Below are 21,153 nucleotides of genomic sequence, written 5' to 3'. Positions count from 1 at the left end.
GGTGTCTATGGGAGAGCCAAACCCCTTCAGTAGACCGGACCCGGCTGCTATCATTGGTGTCTATGGGAGAGCCACTCCCTTCAGTAGACTGTGGGATTATTTAAGATACTGTTCGAAGAGGTAGGGTTTCAGGTGCTTTCGAAAGAGTGACAGGGACTCTGCTGTCCTAGCTTCAGAGGGAAGCTGGTTCCACCATTGGGGTGTCAGGACAGAGAAGAGCTTGGACTGGGCTGAGCGGGAGCTGCCCTCCCGTAGGGGTGGGAGGGCCAAGAGACCAGAGGTGGCAGAACAGAGTTCTTGGGTTGGGGTGTAGGGTTTGAGCAGAGCCTGAAGGTAGGGAGGGGCAGTTCCTCTTGCTGCTCCGTAGGCAAGTACCATGGTCTTGTAGTGGATGAGAGCTTCGACTGGAAGCCAGTGGAGTGTGCGGAGGAGCAGGGTGACAGGAGAGATCTTGGGAAGGTTGAAAACCAGGCAGGCTGCTGCGTTCTGGATAAATTGGTTTGATGGCACAAGTGCCTGGATTAGTACATGGCCAAAAGAAGAAACAGGACTCAGTGTTGACCTGGAGTGAACTGAAGGGGGCGCTATCCAGTAAGAAACAGAAGAGAAGCATCATTCTTCCTACTCTGGACAAACTGTCAGTGGAGATCCTAAAGAGGGAGGTCCTTACTCCCAAGAAGAGGTTTTCATTGGCCGGGAAGAGGACGGAGTCACCCTCAATCAAGAGGCTGTCATTGGGTAACTCTAGGAAGGAGTCTGTGTCACTGAAGAGTCTCTCTCCGGGTAAGAGGAAGAAAGAGGTGAAGAAAGGAGAACTGAAGATATTCTCTCTGGGTTACATTGGAAAGGAATCACCTTCACCACCACCCAGAAATATATTCTCTCTGGTTAACATCAAGAAGGAATCACCTCCTCCACCAACCAAAAATACACTACATGGCCAAAAGTATGTGGACACCTGCTCGTCAAACATCTCATTCCAAAATCATGGGCATTAATATGGAATTGGTCCCCATTTGCAGCTATAACAGCCTCCACTCTTCTGGGAAGGCTTTCCACTAGATGTTGGAACATTGCTGCTGGGACTTGCTTCCATTCAGCCACAAGAGCATTAGTGAGATCGGGCGCTGATGTTGGGCGATTAGGCCTGTCTCGCAGTCGGCGTTCCAATTCATCCCAAAGGTGTTCGAAGGGGGTTGAGTTCAGGGCTCTGTGCAGGCCAGTCAAGTTCTTCCACACCGATCTCTAAACACCATTTCTGTATGGACCTCGCTTTGTTCACGGGGGCATTGTCATGCTGAAACAGGAAAGGGCCTTCCCCAAACTGTTGCCACAAAGTTGGAAGCACAGAATGGTCTAGAATGTCATTGTATGCTATAGCGTTAAGATTTCCCTTCACTGGAACTAAGGAGCCTGAACCATGAAAAACAGCCCCAGACCATTATTCCTCCTCCACCACCACCACCCAAAAATATATTTCCCAATTTAACATCAAGGAGTCAAATCCCAAAGATTATACCTGGCAAATGTTAATCCCTTAATTTAAACATGACCTAGGCCCTAGACAGACAGAGAGAGAGATAGATGGACAGACAGAGAGAGAGAGAGAGACAGACAGACAGATGGACAGACAGAGACAAACAGCTTCAGACAGACACACACACACACACACACACACACACACACACACACACGCTTTGTAATACAAGCTAAGACACGCCTCTCTGCCTATTTGTTTGAATTTATTTCTATCCAATCACCAAGCCTGTTAGAACAGAACCGTTGCCAGAGGTTATGAAACTTTGCGGTTAACAGGAAGGAGCCTACCCTACAACGCCCAGAGTAGACAGAACAACAAAACAACTTACATGCGGTACGTGTCGTCTTTTTAGGGATTCAAAGCTCTATATAACCGTTATATAGATATGTGTTACATCCTACCCAGTGTTGTACATTTGTCTTTTACCTTTTCTGTTTATGTGTTGAGTTTCAAAGAACTGTCTGCTTTGATACACGGTGTATCGCTCTTATCGTGGTCAGGTCGTTATTGTTAAAGAAAATGTGTAAACTGGGTAGTTCGAGCCCTGAATGCTGATTGGCTGAAAGCCATGGTATATGAGACCGTATACCACGGGTATGACAAAACACTTATTTTTACTGTTCTAATTATGTTGGTAACCATTTTACAATAGCAATAAGGCACCTCTGGGGTTTGTGGTATATCAGCCATATACCACACCCCCTTGGACCTTATTGCTTAAGTATACTCAATGACGTACCTGGTTAAATAAGAGCAAATAAAATACATTTACTACGGCATCGTTCTGTAAATCAACTAGTATCCTATGTATCCTACATGTATTCTACATGTTTTTTAAAATATTTATATTTTTACGTCATTTAGCAGACGCTCTTATCCAGAGCGACTTACAGTTAGTGCATACATTATTATTTTTTATTTATTTTCATACTGGCCCCCCGTGGGAATCGAACCCACAACCCTGGCGTTGCAAACGCCATGCTCTACCAACTGAGCTACCTCCCTGCCGGCCATTCCCTCCCCTACCCTGGACGACGCTGGGCCAATTGTGCGCCGCCCCATTGGTCTCCCGGTTGCGGCCGGCTACAGCAGAGCCTGGATTCGAACCAGGATCTCTAGTGGATCAGCCTTAGACCACTGCGCCACTCGGGAGAAGCGCATGGCCTTATATATTGAATATCCCAATGATGAAGAGAGAGAGAAAGAAAAACAGACAGACTGATGGACAGAGAGAGACAGACTAACAGACAGACTGACTGACAGATAGACAGACTGACAGACAACAGACAGACTGACTGACAGACTGACAGACAGACTAACAGACTGACAGACAGAAAAATCAACTTCATTAATTAATTTATGCTTTAAATACAAAGTATATAAAACAGACAGACAGACTGATAGACTGACTGACAGAAAAATCAACATGTTTTTAAAAATATTTATATATTTTATTTTTGAATATCCCTACTATGAAGAGAGAGAGAAAGAAACACATACAGACAGATGGATGGACAGAGAGACAGACCGACAGACAGACTGATAGAAAAATCAACTTTATTAATACATTTGTGCTTTAAATACAAAGTATATAAAACAGACAGACAGACACAGTTTTGTATTATAAACTAAGACACGCCTCTCTGACTATTCCTTTGAATTAATTTATATCCAGTCACCAAACCCTGTCAGTACAGAGATGATGAAACTTTGCGGTTAACTGCAAAGTTCAGGAAGTTAACATTGCCAATTTAGCGACTTTGTCGCTATATTTAGCGAGTATTCAGAGCAGAAGATGTTCACCACTCCGCGTCCAGACTGCAAATGAATCGCGCATGCGAGAAGCCGCCGCTGGCTGATCCCGCCCTTATTTTTTTGTGGTCCATTTAGATTGTTAATGTAGATTGTATACAAAAAAAATTCTCTCTCACGAAGTTATTCCTCTCTCCTACAGCGTCCATCACAATTACAAGCGCATGGCCAATGATGCAAATTGAGTGGTGACGTCATTTAGCGACTTCTAGTGACTTTTAGGACAGCCAATAGCTACTTTACTTACTGAGGAGTTGGCAACACTGAGGAAGTATCCTCCTCTACAACGCCCAGAACATGAAACAGACCAAAGAAAGTAGGAGGAAGAAAGCACCATTGTAGACGGCACAACAAGACAACTTACATGCGGTAAGTGTCGTCTTTTTAGGGATTCAAAGCTCTATATAACCGTTATATAGATATGTGTTACATCCTACCGAGTGTTGTGCATTTGTCTTTTACGTTTTCTGTTTATGTGTTGAGTTTCAAAGAACTGTCTGCTTTGCTGCACGGTGTCTCGCTCTTATCGTGGTCAGGTTGTTATTGTTAAAGAAAATGTATACTCAATGGCGTACCTGGTTAAATAAAATAAATATACTAGGGAATCTTTCTGTAAGTCAACTATGTATCCTTTATGATGACCATTCTAGCCTTCTGTGGTTATGGCATAGGACTACAATACTGATACAGAATTGAGACTGTACTGAGGGCAAAAGGGGGTACAACTCAATATTAGGAAGGTGTTCTGAGGGCAAAAGGGGGTACAACTCAATATTAGGAAGGTGTTCTGAGGGCAAAAGGGGGTACAAGTCAATATTAGGAAGGTGTTCTGAGGGCAAAAGGGGGTGCAACTCAATATTAGGAAGGTGTTCTGAGGGCAAAAGGGGGTGCAACTCAATATTAGGAAGGTGTTCTGGGGGCAAAAGGGGTGCAACTCAATATTAGGAAGGTGTTCTGAGGGCAAAAGGGGTGTAACTCAATATTAGGAAGGTGTTCTGAGGGCAAAAGGGGGTGCAACTCAATGTAAGGAAAGTGTTCAGTGTATATTGTCTGTTCTCTCTTTGCTTCTGGCTCTCTCAGGGGGAGGAGACTGACTGTCTGATATCATGGATCAGACTCCTCAGTCCCTCGTTCCAGCCCAGGACTCTGGTCCGCTGTCCTCCATTACGGCTCAGCCTGCCCCACCACAGTCCTCCATTACGGCTCAGCCTGCCCCACCACAGTCCTCCATTACGGCTCAGCCTGCCCCACCACAGTCCTCCATTACAGCTCAGGGTGGTTCTGTTGTTGTTGCACCCCAACTTGTTGGCTGCAATCTCGGAGGTTCAGTTTATCAAAACATCAGTGTTACTATGCCTTCACATGGTGCTGGTAAGACAATTCTTTATTGTTATTTTTGTTATAATAGAAAATAATGCAAAAAAACAAAACAAATTATTACAGAAATGTTGATTAGTTAATATGCAGTGTCCCTGTCAAATAATACAATACAATTAAGCATATATTTTGTGTTCTGATAGGGTACGACAGTTGAACTAAGCTCATGAGGTATTTGTAAGTTGTATTCTTCAAGAATCAAATGGGTACACAGTATATAATTAATTTTAAAGTAAAAAAATGGATGTACCAGTTGTAGATTAACACACACACAGACTCATAAAAGTCTGAAAAAAATAAATAAGGCACGCCCATGCAGGAAATCGGACTTTGAAACCAGTAACTGAAATTATTGTGTTCGTTACGGTACTGAATACTGCAGATAAAAAAACAGAAGTAAAGATATTTTATGCATCCCACAACACTATCAATGTTCTTTCCTCATTAGATGAAGATCTGCAAAAAGTCAAGGGCAAACACAAGTCCAACATGAAGAAGAAGTTTGGGAGCATCTTTGAGGGGCTTGGAAAACGGGGAAACCCAACATTGCTGGACAATATTTACACCGAGCTCTACATCACAACTGGGGAGAGTGAAGGGGTTAATAAAGAGCATGAGGTATGGCAGATTGAAGATACGGCTCGGACCAAAGCATTTCAAGACCATGCAATCAACTGCAATGACATCTTTAAATCTTTAGACCCTAAGACAGAGGAACATAATGACAAATCCCAATCCAAACAAGCGGTACCCGTCAGAACTGTGCTGACAAAGGGAATCGCTGGCATTGGAAAAACGGTCTCAGTGCAGAAGTTCATCCTTGACTGGGCAGAAGGAATAGCCAATCGGGATGTAGATTTTGTCTTCGCACTTCCATTCAGGGACTTGAATTTCATCAAAGATGACTACAATCTCTTGGAGCTCCTGAGTGACTTCCACCCTGAACTAACAGATATCAAGGATGCAAAGAAGGTGGTCGACTGCAAAGTCGTGTTCATCTTGGATGGTCTGGATGAAAGCCAACTTCCACTGGATTTCCATAACAACAAGAGGTTGTCTAATGTAACCAAGACAACATCAGTGGACGTGCTGCTGACAAACCTCATCAAGGGGAATCTGCTTCCTTCTGCTCTCCTCTGGATAACCTCCCGACCAGCAGCAGTTGATAAGATACCCTCCGACTGTTTTGACCGTGTAACAGAAGTTCGGGGATTCAACGACCCACAGAAAGAAGAATACTTCAAGAAGAGATTCAGTGATGATGATGAACCTGTCCAGCAAAATCATCTCACACATAAAGACATCGAGGAGTCTCTTCATCATGTGCCACATTCCAGTCTTCTGTTGGATTACTGCCATGGTTCTTGGGAAAATGTTGAGTGAAAATGACCATGGAAAAGTCCCTAAAACTCTGACTGAGATGTACATTCGTTTCCTTCTCACTCTGACAAGCATGAAGAACAAGAAATATAATGGGAAAAACGAACCAGATCCTCGTATTCTGTCAGAGTCTGACGTACAGATAATTCTGAAGCTTGGAAAACTAGCCTTCCAAAACTTGGAAAAGAGCAATCTGGTGTTTTCTGAAGACGATCTGAGAGGGTGTGGCATTGATGTCAAAGAAGGCTTCTTGCTCTCAGGGATGTGCACAGAGATCTTCAGAGAGGAGGACCCAATGTTTAGAGCAAACAAGTACAGCTTTGTGCATCTCAGCATTCAGGAGTTCTTCGCTGCACTCTATGTTGCCTACCTCTTTGTCAGTGAAAATGTCAACCCCGTTTGCATCAAGAGAGAACAGGCTACCAAGATCGAATTACGGGTATTTTGGAGAAGGTGATGACTTCAGTGAGGACGAAGATTACAGGCCACAACCCAGAGGTTCTCAGCAGCAGCAGAAAACACTGCATGACTTGCAGAGGAGTGCGGTGGATGAAGCTTTGAAGAGCAAGACCGGTCATCTAGACCTCTTCCTCCGCTTCCTTCTGGGCATCTCACTGGAGTCCAATCAATCCTCTTGAAATGCCTACAGCTCCAGACTAGGAGACAAAGAGAGTATCCAGAATACCATCCAATACATCAAAGACAAGCTCTCAGACGAAAACAAGACAATATCCCTCCCCAGAGAGGTGCATCAATCTCTTCCACTGTTTGATTGGGTTGAACGATACCTCATTTGTAAATGAAATTCAAAGGTTCTTGACATCCAAAAACCCTGCTGAGAAGAACCTGACGCCTGCACAGTGCTCGGCGATGGCATACGTACTCTTGATGTCAGAGGAAGTGTTGGACAAACTGGACGTGAGAGAGTACAACACGTCAGATGAGGGGCGTGAGAGGCTGGTCCCTGCTGTTCGATGCTGCCGAAAGGCTATGTGAGTTGAAGTGTTGATATATACAGTATGTCACTGTATGTCTTACAGCCATTTAATTAGTCCTATACTACATCCACATCTCCCATAATAAACGTCTCTCCTCTGTAGACTAGCGGACTGCCGCCTTACAACGAGTTGCTGTGAAACGGTGGCATCTGCACTACAGCTGCCCGACTCCCAGCTGAGAGAGCTGGACCTCAGCGGCAACGCCCTGTTGGACCTGAAGTCCCTCTCTGTTGGACTGAGGAGTCCCAACTGCCGACTGGAGTCACTTAACCTTAGCCATATCAACATGGGAAGATCGGGACCAGAGCTTCTAAAGGCTGTGCTGATGGGTGCTCACAGCCAGCCACTTGTGTTGAGGTGAGTGCTATGCCTGGAACAACACACAGCAGAACACTTTTCAACAGTCAGTAACCTTCCAAATCTACTCTGGCAAAGAAAACAAGCAATAAATATAATGATAAACAACTTTAAATGACGGTGGTATGCATGTTGGCAAGTTTGAACAATTCAATCATTTTTTTGGGGTTGTTTCACACAGACTCACCAGTTGTGATCTCAAAGATGACGTTTGTGAAACCGTTGCCTCGGCTCTCCAGGCAGCTGGCTCCTGTCTGACAGAGCTGGATCTCAGCTACAACAAACTGACAGACACAGGGGTGAAGCAGATCTCCAGTGGTCTTATGAGTCCACACTGTAACCTGAAGATACTGAGGTGAGTAATGAACATGTTTAAAGGGGAAGGTCAGGATCAATAGAAGGGAAATGCCTGCAATTTTCAAAATTGTCAAATCAACTCCATATGTGGTTTGACATTAGGTGATTTGTTCATTTATGTAAAAACATTGCACACATGCCCCTATCACTTACCATTGATTGTTAGCTAGCTTCTTAGTCCAGGATTTGGCTTAATGTGTCTTGAAACTGGCCCTATAGGTTAATGTATTCTTGATTAATGACAGCTCCCCTTTACATTTAGTTAATACATTTTTTTCATGTTGGACAGACTGACTGGTTGTGGGGTTACAGAGGAGTCCTGTGGAAGTTTGTCCTCTGCTATAGCAGTCTCTCAGCTCGAGGAACTACGTCTGGGCTGCAACAAACTGGGCGACTCTGGAGTAAAGCTGCTGTCTGCTGGACTGATGGATCCACACTGTCAGATACAGACTCTGGGGTGAGAAATAAACCGTTATGTTTAATCTTCCACATGTTACAGTAGAAGAAACCTTTTATTACCGCATTGTTAAAACTATACCGTAACAATGGAAACACCAAGAGAACGTAGCGTTAAATTCTCTCCCTTTTTCCCTCCCAAGGCTAAGGGAGTGTAATCTCTCCAGACGTTCCTGTGTCTCCCTGGCTCCTGTCCTGTGGTCATACTCAGTACTGAGAGAGCTGGACCTGAGAGACAACAGCCTGTGGTACTCTGGAATGAGGCTCCTCTCTGCTGGACTGAGGAACCCCAACTGTGCCTTACAGACTCTTAGGTAGATTACACATTTGATATTGTGAAAGCATACTGTAAACTTCAGAAAACAGTCAAATAGGAATGATTGAACTAGTGAACTGCACTGCACTTAAATGGAATTTAAACGTTTTAACTTAAAAAATATATACTCTAGCAGTTGTTCATTGTTTTATGCTGTCTCTTCTCTCTGTAGGCTTTCTGGTTGTCTAGTCACAGAGAAAGGCTGTACGTTTCTTGCCTCTGCTCTGGAGTCAAATCCCTCCCACCTGAAAGAACTGGACCTGAGCTTCAATCACCCAGGAGACTCCGGAGTGAAGCTGCTCTCTGCTAGACTGGAGGATCCACACTGTAGACTGGAGAAACTCAGGTAAAAGGAAATTTAGTTGATTTGACTTTTGCTTCTGTTAACACCTCATTGCTCAATGGGCTTTCAAGACTCTAGTTTATATAGTGAAATCATCAAGGTAATCTCCACTGTAATCAGGTTCAATAGGCCCTACATGACTCTTTCTTTGTCCCACAGTTTGGACCATGGTGGAGAGTCCAGAATCAAACCAGGCCTGAGGAAATGTGAGTCATCAAACTACATTTAGGAAAAGAAAGCTGGCTTTTTAAGCACCTAAACTTTTATAAGCAAATTGTGAAAATAACATAAAACACATGTTTCTGTTTTTCTGCCTTGTCTTGCTACAGATGCCTGCCAGCTCAAGCTGAACGATATGTCAGCAGATAGTGACCTGACTCTGTCCGAGGACAACACGAGGGTGGTGAGGAGAACACAGGTTAACCGATATCCTTATTTGGATTTCTCTGATTCAGATGACTCAGATCGGACAAAAAAGTTGGATAAGTGGGCCAAAGTACGCTGCAGGGAGCCCCTGTCTGATGGTCGTTTCTACTGGCAGGTTGAATGGACTGGCTGGGTTGACATTGGGGTGACAAATACATCCAGATCGGTTACTGAGAAGAAGAGGTCTTGGGGGCTTTTCTGCTGCAATGAACAGTACACATTTATTCATAATATCAGGATCTCAGTTGTGCCAGTACCCAGGCCGGACACAAAGTGTATAGGAGTGTATCTGGACTTTCCGGCCGGCGCTCTGTCCTTTTACAGCGTCTCCTCTGGTACACTGACCCACCTGTACACATTCCACACCACGTTCACTGAGCCCCTTTACCCTAGTTCAAAATCATGTGTGATGAGAGGGAGATATTTGGCTCAGTTAAAATCCAAACTCTGTGAATGAAAGCAGCCATCACCAGAGTAACTGACAGACACATTTTTAATTTAATTTTATTTCTGTAAATAGATTTAGTCTGTTTTTTGGGGGGAGATTTTAATTGAACTTTATTGATATCCAGGTGGGAAATCGAAATGGTATAGTCACACATGTCTCTGTCTGATATCAAGTGATGAAGATGACATCCACCTGTCTCATCAAACACATCATCACTCAGTGATGACATCAACCTGTCTCATCACAAATACACCTTCACTCAGAGAGATGACATCCACCTGTCTCATCACAAATACACCTTCACTCAGAGAGATGACATTTACATTTTAGTCATTTAGCAGACGCTCTTATCCAGAGCGACTTACAGTTAGCACATACATTATTTTATCGAACCCACAACCCTGGCGTTGCAAACGCCATGCTCTACCAACTGAGCTACATCCCCTGCCGGCCATTCCCTCCCCTACCCTGGACGACGCTGGGCCAATTGTGCGCCGCCCCATGGGTCTCCCGGTTGCGGCCGGCTACGACAGAGCCTGGATTCGAACCAGGATCTCTAGTGGCACACTAGACCACTGCGCCACTCGGCAGGTGACATCCACCTGTCTCATCACAAATACACCTTCACTCAGAGAGATGACATCCACCTGTCTCATCACAAATACACCTTCACTTAGAGAGAGGACAATGATGTTTTGATTAGAAAATGTTAGGTAATAAACGTAATAAATATTTACCATTCACACATCATTCAGCTTTGGGTGGAAATGGTCTTTGGAAGTTGTTTGTTTATATTTTTATTATTGTATTATTGTTGTTGTTATAGTTATGTTTGATTATTAATATGTTTTTAATGATTAATTTGTGTAAAAGGGGGGGGTGATACTACAGAGTGATAGAGGAAAGAGAGAGAGCAAGGGAGGGAGGAGGGGGAGAAAGGGAGAGTGAAAGAGGGAGGAGGGGGAGAAAGGGAGAGTGATAGAGGAAAGAGCAAGGGAGGGAGGAGGGGGAGAAAGGGAGAGTGATAGAGGGAAGAGCGAGGGAGGGAGGAGGGGGGAGAAAGGGAGAGTGAGAGAGGAAAGAGTGTGGGAGGGAGGAGGGGGAGAAAGGGAGAGTGATAGAGGGAAGAGCATGGGAGGGAGGAGGGGGAGAAAGGGAGAGTGATAGAGGGAAGAGCATGGGAGGGAGGAGGGGGAGAAAGGGAGCGTGATAGAGGGAAGAGCGTGGGAGGGAGGAGGGGGAGAAAGGGAGAGTGATAGAGGGAAGAGCGAGGGAGGGAGGAGGGGGAGAAAGGGAGAGTGATAGAGGGAAGAGCGTGGGAGGGAGGAGGGGGGAGAAAGGGAGAGTGATAGAGGGAAGAGCGTGGGAGGGAGGAGGGGGGAGAAAGGGAGAGTGATAGAGGGAAGAGCATGGGAGGGAGGAGGGGGAGAAAGGGAGAGTGATAGAGGGAAGAGCGTGGGAGGGGGGAGAAAGGGAGAGTGATAGAGGGAAGAGCGAGGGAGGAGGGGGGGAGAAAGGGAGAGTGATAGAGGGAAGAGCGTGGGAGGGAGGAGGGGGGAGAAAGGGAGAGTGATAGAGGAAAGAGCGAGGGAGGAGGGGGAGAGAAAGGGAGAGTGATAGAGGGAAGAGCGTGGGAGGGAGGAGGGGGAGAAAGGGAGAGTGATAGAGGGAAGAGCGATGGGGAGGGAGGAGGGGGAGAAAGGGAGAGTGATAGAGGGAAGAGCGTGGGAGGGAGGAGGGGGGAGAAAGGGAGAGTGATAGAGGGAAGAGCGAGGGAGGAGGGGGGGAGAAAGGGAGAGTGATAGAGGGAAGAGCGTGGGAGGGAGGAGGGGGAGAAAGGGAGAGTGATAGAGGGAAGAGCGAGGGAGGGAGGAGGGGGAGAAAGGGAGAGTGATAGAGGGAAGAGCGTGGGAGGGAGGAGGGGGAGAAAGGGAGAGTGATAGAGGGAAGAGCGATGGGAGGGAGGAGGGGGAGAAAGGGAGAGTGATAGAGGGAAGAGCGAGGGAGGGAGGAGGGGGAGAAAGGGAGAGTGATAGAGGAAAGAGCGTGGGAGGGGGAGAAAGGGAGAGTGATAGAGGGAAGAGCGTGGGAGGGAGGAGGGGGAGAAAGGGAGAGTGATAGAGGGAAGAGCGAGGGAGGGAGGAGGGGAGAAAGGGAGAGTGATAGAGGGAAGAGCGAGGGAGGAGGGGTGGATGATACTTTAGAGCAGGGGTGGGCAAACTTTGTCTCAGATAAAAATAAAAGTTGTTCGATTTGTCTCATCAAAATCAATTTGAGGGACGGAAAAAAGGGCATTTATTTGAAAATATAAAATCTATATAATATATATATAAAATATAAAGCTCCGTTATACTTTCTATCTAGCATCTAGTTGAAGACGTTCAAGAATGGCCTGGAGTGTTTTCCTCCTCCTCCTCCTACCCTATCCTCCTCTTCCTCCCCTATCCTCCTCCTCCTATTCCCCTATCCTCCTCCTCCCCCTATCCTCCTCCTCCTCTTTCCTCCTCCTCCCCTATCCTCCTCCTCCTCTTTCCTCCTCCCCTTCCCTCCTCCTCCTCCCCCTATCCTCCTCCTCCTCCCCTATCCTCCTCCTCCTCTGTCCTCCTCCCCTTCCCTCCTCCTCCTCCTCCTCCCCTATCCTCCTCCTCCTCCCCTATCCTCCTCTGGTTTATGTGAATGTGTGTGGGTTTTGTGTGAGTGTCAGTGTAGTGTGTGAGTGAGTGTGTATATAGTCTGCATACACAGTATAGTCCAGTCAGTGTGTATATAGTGTGTATATATAGTCAAGTGTGTGTATATATAGTCTAGTGAGTGTATATATAGTCTAGTGAGTGTGTATATAGTGTGTATATATAGTCAAGTGTGTGTGTATATAGTGTGCATATAGTCAAGTGAGTGTGTATATAGTGTGTATATAGTCTAGTCAGTGTGTATATAGTGTGTATATATAGTCTAGTGAGTATGTATATAACAAAGTACAGTGGGGAAAAAAAGTGTTTAGTCAGCCACCAATTGTGCAAGTTCTCCCACTTAAAAAGATGAGAGAGGCCTGTAATTTTCATCATAGGTACACGTCAACTATGACAGACAAATTGAGGAAAAAAAATCCAGAAAATCCCATTGTAGGATTTTTAATGAATTTATTTGCAAATTATGGTGGAAAATAAGTATTTGGTCACCTACAAACAAGCAAGATTTCTGGCTCTCACAGACCTGTAACTTCTTCTTTCAGAGGATCCTCTGTCCTCCACTCGTTACCTGTATTAATGGCACCTGTTTGAACTTGTTATCAGAAAAAAATACACCTGTCCACAACCTCAAACAGTCACACTCCAAACTTCACAATGGCCAAGACCAAAGAGCTGTCAAAGGACACCAAAAACAAAATTGTAGACCTGCACCAGGCTGGGAAGACTGAATCTGCAATAGGTAAGCAGCTTGGTTTGAAGAAATCAACTGTGGGAGCAATTATTAGGAAATGGAAGACATACAAGACCACTGATAATCTCCCTCGATCTGGGGCTCCACGCAAGATCTCACCCCGTGGGGTCAAAATGATCACAAGAACGGTGAGCAAAAATCCCAGAACCACACGGGGGGACCTAGTGAATGACCTGCAGAGAGCTGGGACCAAAGTAACAAAGCCAACCATCAGTAACACACTACGCCGCCAGGGACTCAAATCCTGCAGTGCGAGACGTGTCCCCCCTGCTTAAGCCAGTACATGTCCAGGCCCGTCTGAAGTGCATTTGGATGATCCAGAAGAGGATTGGGAGAATGTCATATGGTCAGATGAAACCAAAATATAACTTTTTGGTAAAAACTCAACTCGTCATGTTTGGAGGACAAAGAATGCTGAGTTGCATCCAAAGAACACCATACCTACTGTGAAGCATGGGGGTGGAAACATCATGCTTTGGGGCTGTTTTTCTGCAAAGGGACCAGGACGACTGATCCGTGTAAAGGAAAGAATGAATGGGGCCATGTATCGTGAGATTTTGAGTGAAACCCTCCTTCCATCAGCAAGGGCATTGAAGATGAAACGTGGCTGGGTCTTTCAGCATGACAATGATCCCAAACACACCGCCCGGGCAACGAAGGAATGGCTTCGTAAGAAGCATTTCAAGGTCCTGGAGTGGCCTAGCCAGTCTCCAGATCTCAACCCCATAGAAAATCTTTGGAGGGAGTTGAAAGTCTGTGTTGCCCAGCGACAGCCCCAAAACATCACTGCTCTAGAGGAGATCTGCATGGAGGAATGGGACAAAATACCAGCAACAGTGTGTGAAAACCTTGTGAAGACTTACAGAAAACGTTTGACCTGTGTCATTGCCAACAAAGGGTATATAACAAAGTATTGAGAAACTTTTGTTATTGACCAAATACTTATTTTCCACCATCATATGCCAATAAATTCATAAAAAATCCTACAATGTGATTTTCTGGATTTTTTTCCCTCATTTTGTCTGTCATAGTTGACGTGTACCTATGATGAAAATTACAGGCCTCTCTCATCTTTTTAAGTGGGAGAACTTGCACAATTGGTGGCTGACTAAATACTTTTTTTCCCCACTGTATTGAGAAACGTTTGTTATTGACCAAATACTTATTTTCCACCATAATTTGCAAAAAAATTCATAAAAAATCCTACAATGTGATTTTCTGGAGAAAAAAATTCTCAATTTGTCTGTCATAGTTGACGTGTACCTATGATGAAAATTACAGGCCTCTCTCATCTTTTTAAGTGGGAGAACTTGCACAATTGGTGGCTGACTAAATACTTTTTTCCCCCACTGTATATAGTGTGTATATATAGTCTAGTGAGTGTGTATATAGTGTGTATATAGTGTGTATATATAGTATGTATATATAGTCAAGTGTGTGTATATATAGTCTAGTGAGTGTGTATATAGTGTGTATATATAGTCTAATGAGAGTGTATGTAGTGTGTATATATAGTGAGTGTGCATAGAGTCAATGCAAGATAGGGTCAGTGGGTAACCATTTAATTAACTATTTAGCAGTCTTCTGGCTATTTAGCAGTCTTCTGGCTTGGGGGTAGAAGCTGTCGGACAGGCTCATAGAGCCGATGCTCCGCTACAGTTTGCCGGACGGTAGCAGAGTGAACAGTCTATGGCTTGTATATTGACTGGTGTTGCTAAGCCTTCAGTAACTCCAAATTAATTATTAACCTTAAAAGGGGGTGCCAAGGCTATATTATCGCATTTGACCTTTGATATTGCGACACTACAATTTATGAGTTGGCATTGGCAGGTGTTGCAAGAAAGCATAGACATTAAAACCTGCCTACAAATGAGGTCATGAGGGAAGTGAACATTTAATCAGAGACAAAGAACACTTTCATCAGACAACGAAAACTTAGGCTGAGTGTGGTGAGTGTCTTTAGATTAAGTCTCTTTTCAATTATATGAGCCTCCGTTAATGTTGTCAACCCAACTCTTCATGTTCTAATGTCGCTGCACTCCAGCTTGTTGGCTGCAATGGTGAGGGATCCAGTTAACATTAATATCACTATGAGTTCACATGGCGCTGGTGAGAAACTTTATTTCTCCGTTTATTATTTTACGACCGAAGATCATAAAGATATTTACGAAGATAATAGAGGGTATTTCTTTTTTTTTTATTAAGAGCTTGACTGTTTCCTGTCTCTCTCCAGAGACAAGTCATCCAGCTATTGGTGAGTCACACAGAAATGTGCACATTCTCAAAAATGATTTTCAGTGAACCAAACCTCTGTACTTATTTGAGATGAACAGATACAGCTCTACTAAAATAAGACAGAATGTGAATCCCCATTATAGTTGAATTTTCGTCTGCGTTTTGCGCCATTTAAAACACAGCAGTGACGTAAACTTGATCCTATTTAAAGTGAATATGCAAACATCATGAATTGACCTTGCAAATCTTCTCATTATTAGGCTATTTAGCACCGTCTACATTGGGTGTAGGTTAAGTACTGTACCAAACAACCCATGATGAGTCAACCTGCATGAAGAACACATGGTTTCGTTTAGGCAATTTCATTCCTTTGACATTTGGCAATGTGAACACAACCAGACCAAATGGAAAAAAAATACAATGTAACAAATAATCAAACTCTGATTAGAACTATAGAAAACTAACTTTGTGTGAAAAGTGACATATTACAGACACTAGAACGGCAAACTGGGACTAACAAACTACTCAATATCTCTCCTGTTCTCCTGATTAGAAGTAGGCCTGAGAGGAGTGAAAAACAACCTCAAGTCCAACATGAGGAAGAAGTCTGGGAACATCTTTGAGGGCATTGCAAAACGTGGAGATCCAACGTTGCTCAACAAGATCTACCCAGAGCTCTACATCACAGAGAGTGAAGGGGAGAACAGAGAGCACGAGGTTTTGAAGATGGACGATACGGCTCGGACCAAAGCATTTCAAGACCATGCAATCAACTGCAATGACGTCTTCAAATCCATATTCCAACAAGAGGCATCCGTCAGAACTCTGCTGACGAAGGGTATCGCTGGCATCGGAAAATCAGTCTCGGTGCAGAAGTTCATCCTTGACTGGGCAGAAGGACGAGCCAATCAGGATGTAGATTTCGTCTTCACCCTTCCATTCAGGGATTTGAATCGAAACAAAGACGACCAGTACAGTCTGTTGGAGCTGCTGAGTGACTTCCACCCTGAACTTTCAGATATGGAAGACACAAAGAAGGTGGTCGACTGCAAAGTCGTGTTCATCTTGGATGGTCTGGATGAAAGCCAACTTCCACTGGATTTCCATAACAACAAGAGGTTGTCTAATGTAACCAAGACAACATCAGTGGACGTGCTGCTGACAAACCTCATCAAGGGGAATCTGCTTCCTTCTGCTCTCCTCTGGATAACCTCCCGACCAGCAGCAGTTGATAAGATACCCTCCGACTGTTTTGACCGTGTAACAGAAGTTCGGGGATTCAACGACCCACTGAAAGAAGAATACTTCAAGAAGAGATTCAGTGATGATGAGAACCTGTCCAGCAAAATCATCTCACACATAAAGACATCGAGGAGTCTCTTCATCATGTGCCACATTCCGGTCTTCTGTTGGATTACTGCCATGGTTCTTGGGAACATGTTGAGAGGATCCTGTTCTGAAGAAGTCCCTAAAACTCTGACTGAGATGTACATTTGTTTCCTACTCACTCTGACAAACCTGGAGAACAAGAAGCATGGGAAAAATGAAACAGACCTTCGGAAACTGTCAGAGTCTGACGTACAGATCATTTTGAAACTTGGAAAACTAGCCTCCCATAACCTGTTAAAGAGCAATCTGGTGTTTTCTGAAGAAGATTTGAGAGAGTGTGATATTGATATCAATGAAGCCTTTTTGGGCTCAGGGATGTGCACAGAGATCTTCAGAGAGGAGGACCCAATGTTTAGAGTGAAGTTGTATAGCTTTGTGCATCTCAGCATTCAGGAGTTCTTCGCAGCACTCTATGTTTCCCATTGTCATGCCAATGGTTTGCCATGTATTTCACCATGGGTTTCACTATATTTCGGAAAGCTGGATACATTGCATGACTTACACAGGTGTGCAGTGGATAAAGCGTTCCACAACAAGAACGGCCACCTGGACCTCTTCCTCCGCTTCCTTCTGGGCATCTCACTGGAGTCCAATCAGATCCTCTTGAAATGCCTACAGCTCCAGACAGAGGGAGACAAAGAGAGTATCCAGAATACCATCCAATACATCAAGGTCAAGTTATCGACTGAATGGTTTGTTTCCTCAGAGAGGTGTATCAATCTCCTCTACTGTTTGATTGAGCTGAAGGACAACTCCCTGGTGAATGAAATTCTAAAGTTCCTGACCTCCCAAAGTCTCTCCAAGATTGAGCTGACACCTGCTCAGTGCTCGGCGCTGGCGTACATGCTGTTGATGTCAGAGGAGGTGCTGGATGAATTTGACACGAGAAAATACAACACGTCAAGTCAGGGCCGTAGCAGACTCCTCCCAATAGTTAGATACTGCAGGAAGGCTATGTAAGTTCAGATGATAGTGAATTTACATTTACGTCATTTAGCAGACGCTCTTATCCAGAGCGACTTACAGGAGCAATTAGGGTTAAGTGCCTTGCTTAAGGGTACAGATAGATTTTTCACCTAGTCGGCTCGGGGAATAGAAACAGCGACCTTTCGGTTACTGGCACAACGCTCTTACCCACTAAGCTACCTGCCTCCATTTACTTTCCTAAGATTGGTAGATTACCGTAGTCACTTACGACTATTAGTATAATTTACACTTTTTTTTATGTCCTTTATAAGCCCTTTGTTTTCCCCTCTTAAGGCTAGTGGCCTGCTATTTCACAGACGACTGCGCTGAAATTTTGGCATCAGCTATCCAAATGCCTGGCTCACACCTGAGAGAACTCAGCATAATCTACAGCCAGCTGGAGAACCAGAAGCCCTTCATAGACGCGCTGGCAAGTCCCAACAACAGACTAGAGTCACTAGACATCAGTCATATCCAAGGGTTTTCAACAACTGAGCTGGAGGTGCTAACTGCTGCACTGAATCAATCTTACAGTCAGCTGCACACACTAAGGTGAGCAATTATTAGTAAACAAAACAAAAAAAAGAGCAAACCAAGAAAAAGCTTCTTAGTAAAGTGGAAGAAAAATAGAAACGGAAGCCGTTTGTGACATGAATGGATGGATCTACAGCTTCTTCTTCTGCTGGCAACTAGCAATGCAACAACGGCACCTAAGGGATGTTAGGGGACGGAACAGGGGAAGTCAGCCAAGTGTTTAGCTGTTTGAAGTCAATTTAAAAGACTCTTCTGTAAACTTGTTTACTACGATTACACTCCGTAAGAGAGACTAAAGCATGTAAGTCCACAAAGTGTAGAAGGATGATCCACTTTGTTGTAATCCATAGGTTTCCTGGGTGTTGGCTCGACGAGAGCTGCGGTGAAATTGTGGCTTCAGCTCTGGCGTCAGAGAACAGCCATCTGAGAGAGCTGGACCTCAGCGACAACAAACTGACAGACACCGGGGTGGAGGGGATCTCCACTGGGCTTATGAGTCCACACTGTGAACTGAAGATACTGAGGTGCGATATTTACGACAACAAGTGTTTCGAATCGTGTCAATCCATACAGCCCCTTTTAATTCCATATTCTCTCACGCCAGACTTGTCCGTTGTGAGGTCACTTCCTGTGGAAGTTTGTCCCCTGCTCTAGCAGCCTCCCAGTTGGAGGAACTGCATCTGAGCTGCAACACCCTGGGCGACATGGGACTGAAGCTGCTCTCTGCTGGACTGGAGGATCCACACTGTCAGATACAGAAACAGGGGTGAGAAATGATGATGCTGTAAAAAAAAAAAAAAAAAAAATGTAAAGTGTGGTATACATACATACAGTTTTATTTAACATTCTATATTTCTGTGCACAGGTATTTGGATAAAACCAAATTCAAATTTCAATCTCTCTCTCTCTCTCTCTCTCTCTCTGTTTCTCCTGCTATCTCTCTCATTCATCTCTTAGACTGAGGCAGTGTAATCTATCAGAGTTATCCTGTGAGTCCCTGTCCTCTGTCCTGTGTTCAAACTCAACCCTGATAGAGCTGGACCTGAGAGACAACGACTTGGGGGATTCAGGAGTGGAGCGACTCTCTGCTGCACTGGGGGACCCTCGCTGTGCCTTGCAGGTTTTGGGGTGAGAGGCTCACATATTGATGTAAGCAAACCCTTTTGAATTGAGTATGGCACCCTAACTCATTCCAACTGTTCTCTGCAGGCTGTCTGGTTGTCTGGTCACAGAGGAAGGCTGTGCTTCTCTGGATTCAGCTCTGAGGTCAAACCCCTCCCACCTGAGAGAACTGGACCTGAGCTACAATCACCCAGGAGACTCTGGAGTGAAGCTGCTCTCTGCTAGACTGGAGGATCCACACTGTAGACTGGATAAACTCAAGTTAGTGTAATATGTTATGTGTACACTATTTAGTTACTTTAATATTCCTTTAATATTCCTCTGCATATTATGATTATTTCTTGACATGAACTATTTCTATTAAAACAATACAGTGTGGACTTGTGTGGAGAGTGCAGGATCAAACCAGGCCTGAGGAAATGTGAGTCTGACTGATGTGTAATATGATATACAGGGTTTCTTCAGTTTGACATTTCCTTTAAAACAATGAGAAAGTACCGTCAGCTAAACAGAAAAACATTTAACTTTCTTATTTCCCTGGCTCCTCATTGTGCATGTGTGTTTTCTACAGATTCCAGTGAGCTCACCCTGGACCCAGATTCTGCACACATTGACCTGAGGCTGTCTGAGGATAGGAGGACAGTGTTGTGGAGAGAGGACAATGCTAACAGTCAAAGTAGTGCTAGCATAGGAAACGAAGCTAACAATGCTAACAGTGGGGATGGTGCTAGCATAGGAAACGAAGCTAACAATGCTAACAGTGGGGACGGTGTTAGCATAGGAAACGAAGCTACCAGAGGGGAAGAATCAAATAAATGGATTGATCCATCAATTTGTACAAGATCCCTGTCTGTGCATTGTACCAAGGGTTTATCTACTGGACGTTTCTACTGGCAGGTGGAGGCCACAGGATGGTTTGATATTGGGGTTATTATCAACGAAAACAATAGTATCTACAATATGTATGACCTCGTGGTAATATGTATGACCTTTATGGTATAATGATGTCATGCCATAGTGTTGTGAGGACAGAGGAAGAGTTAAGAAATGAGAGGTTTGGGGCCATAAAGTCTTCATTCCATTATGTCAAGGTAGATTAGTGATGTTTAGGATAGCATGAGTGATGTTTAGTATACTGACTTGGGGTAAAAAGTGATGAACATCAAAGACAGGGAGTGCCCATGGAGACTTGCCAAATGTATGTGAAAGGAATGAGAACCAAAAGGCTATATAAGATATAGGGTCTTCTTTGTCTAGTTAGTTCAACTGACGAAGGGCAAAGCCATGTCCGTTTGTTAGATGAACCCACAAGCTCGTGATTCTATAAATGCTTGGTATGAAATCTCCACAGAATGTCTAAGAATATCCTTGCATCCTTGATTCTTTGATACCTGAGAAACTCATCATAACAACCTGGAATAGTATAAAAGTAATCCTTCTACCCCCCCCACCCACCCCATAAAAATAAAAATAAAAAGTGGTTGTCCCACTTGCTATCCCAAGTTGAATGCACCAATTTGTAAATCGCTCTGGATAAGAGTGTCTGCTAAATGACGTAGATGTAAATGTAAATGTTGCCTGTAGTTTTATAATTTATTTTAAAATAGCTGTATGGGATTTTTAAAGTACTACGTGGCCCTGCACCTGAATACATGT

The 21,153-nt window shown here is 44.3% G+C and overlaps 2 protein-coding genes across 5 annotated transcripts; both read left to right on the top strand.

The window, feature by feature from the left end:
- The first annotated feature begins 1,784 nt into the window (after positions 1 to 1,784).
- LOC121561596 (ribonuclease inhibitor-like) lies at positions 1,785 to 20,905 on the top strand. Of its 4 annotated transcripts, XM_045217754.1 has the most exons (13): positions 1,785 to 1,873; positions 3,495 to 3,721; positions 4,433 to 4,570; positions 4,604 to 4,723; positions 5,178 to 5,701; positions 16,525 to 17,831; positions 18,136 to 18,393; positions 18,726 to 18,899; positions 18,980 to 19,141; positions 19,333 to 19,503; positions 19,585 to 19,758; positions 19,872 to 19,918; positions 20,069 to 20,905. In XM_045217754.1, exons 3-13 carry the CDS (start codon positions 4,459 to 4,461, stop codon positions 20,497 to 20,499), a joined length of 3,480 nt encoding a protein of 1,159 aa, XP_045073689.1. In that variant the 5' UTR covers positions 1,785 to 1,873; positions 3,495 to 3,721; positions 4,433 to 4,458; the 3' UTR covers positions 20,500 to 20,905. The 4 variants fall into 4 exon arrangements, with proteins under 4 accessions (XP_045073689.1, XP_045073690.1, XP_045073691.1 ...); XM_045217755.1 differs by lacking the exons at positions 4,433 to 4,570; positions 4,604 to 4,723; XM_045217756.1 differs by lacking the exons at positions 4,433 to 4,570; positions 4,604 to 4,723; positions 5,178 to 5,701; ... (6 more) ...; positions 19,872 to 19,918; positions 20,069 to 20,905 and adding exons at positions 6,922 to 7,101; positions 7,210 to 7,464; positions 7,646 to 7,819; ... (3 more) ...; positions 9,096 to 9,142; positions 9,266 to 9,836 and having other exon boundaries at positions 1,799 to 1,873.
- LOC123486440 (protein NLRC3-like) lies at positions 5,901 to 6,756 on the top strand. Its single transcript, XM_045217758.1, has one exon. It carries the CDS (start codon positions 5,988 to 5,990, stop codon positions 6,564 to 6,566), a length of 579 nt encoding a protein of 192 aa, XP_045073693.1. The 5' UTR covers positions 5,901 to 5,987; the 3' UTR covers positions 6,567 to 6,756.
- Positions 20,906 to 21,153: the final 248 nt, after the last annotated feature.

This window comes from Coregonus clupeaformis, unplaced genomic scaffold (genome assembly GCF_020615455.1).
Source record: "Coregonus clupeaformis isolate EN_2021a unplaced genomic scaffold, ASM2061545v1 scaf1217, whole genome shotgun sequence".
Taxonomy (NCBI): domain Eukaryota; kingdom Metazoa; phylum Chordata; class Actinopteri; order Salmoniformes; family Salmonidae; genus Coregonus; species Coregonus clupeaformis.
This window is presented reverse-complemented; position numbering and strand designations above follow the sequence as displayed.

Bases quoted from the DNA above. Each gene is read 5' to 3' on its own strand.
- LOC121561596 (XM_045217754.1), top strand. From the start codon at position 4,459: ATGGATCAGACTCCTCAGTCCCTCGTTCCAGCCCAGGACTCTGGTCCG. The intron at 4,724-5,177 runs GTAAGACAATTC...TTTCCTCATTAG, and splicing joins TATGCCTTCACATGGTGCTG to ATGAAGATCTGCAAAAAGTC. The intron at 18,394-18,725 runs GTGAGCAATTAT...TGTAATCCATAG, and splicing joins AGTCAGCTGCACACACTAAG to GTTTCCTGGGTGTTGGCTCG.
- LOC123486440 (XM_045217758.1), top strand. From the start codon at position 5,988: ATGATGATGAACCTGTCCAGCAAAATCATCTCACACATAAAGACATCG.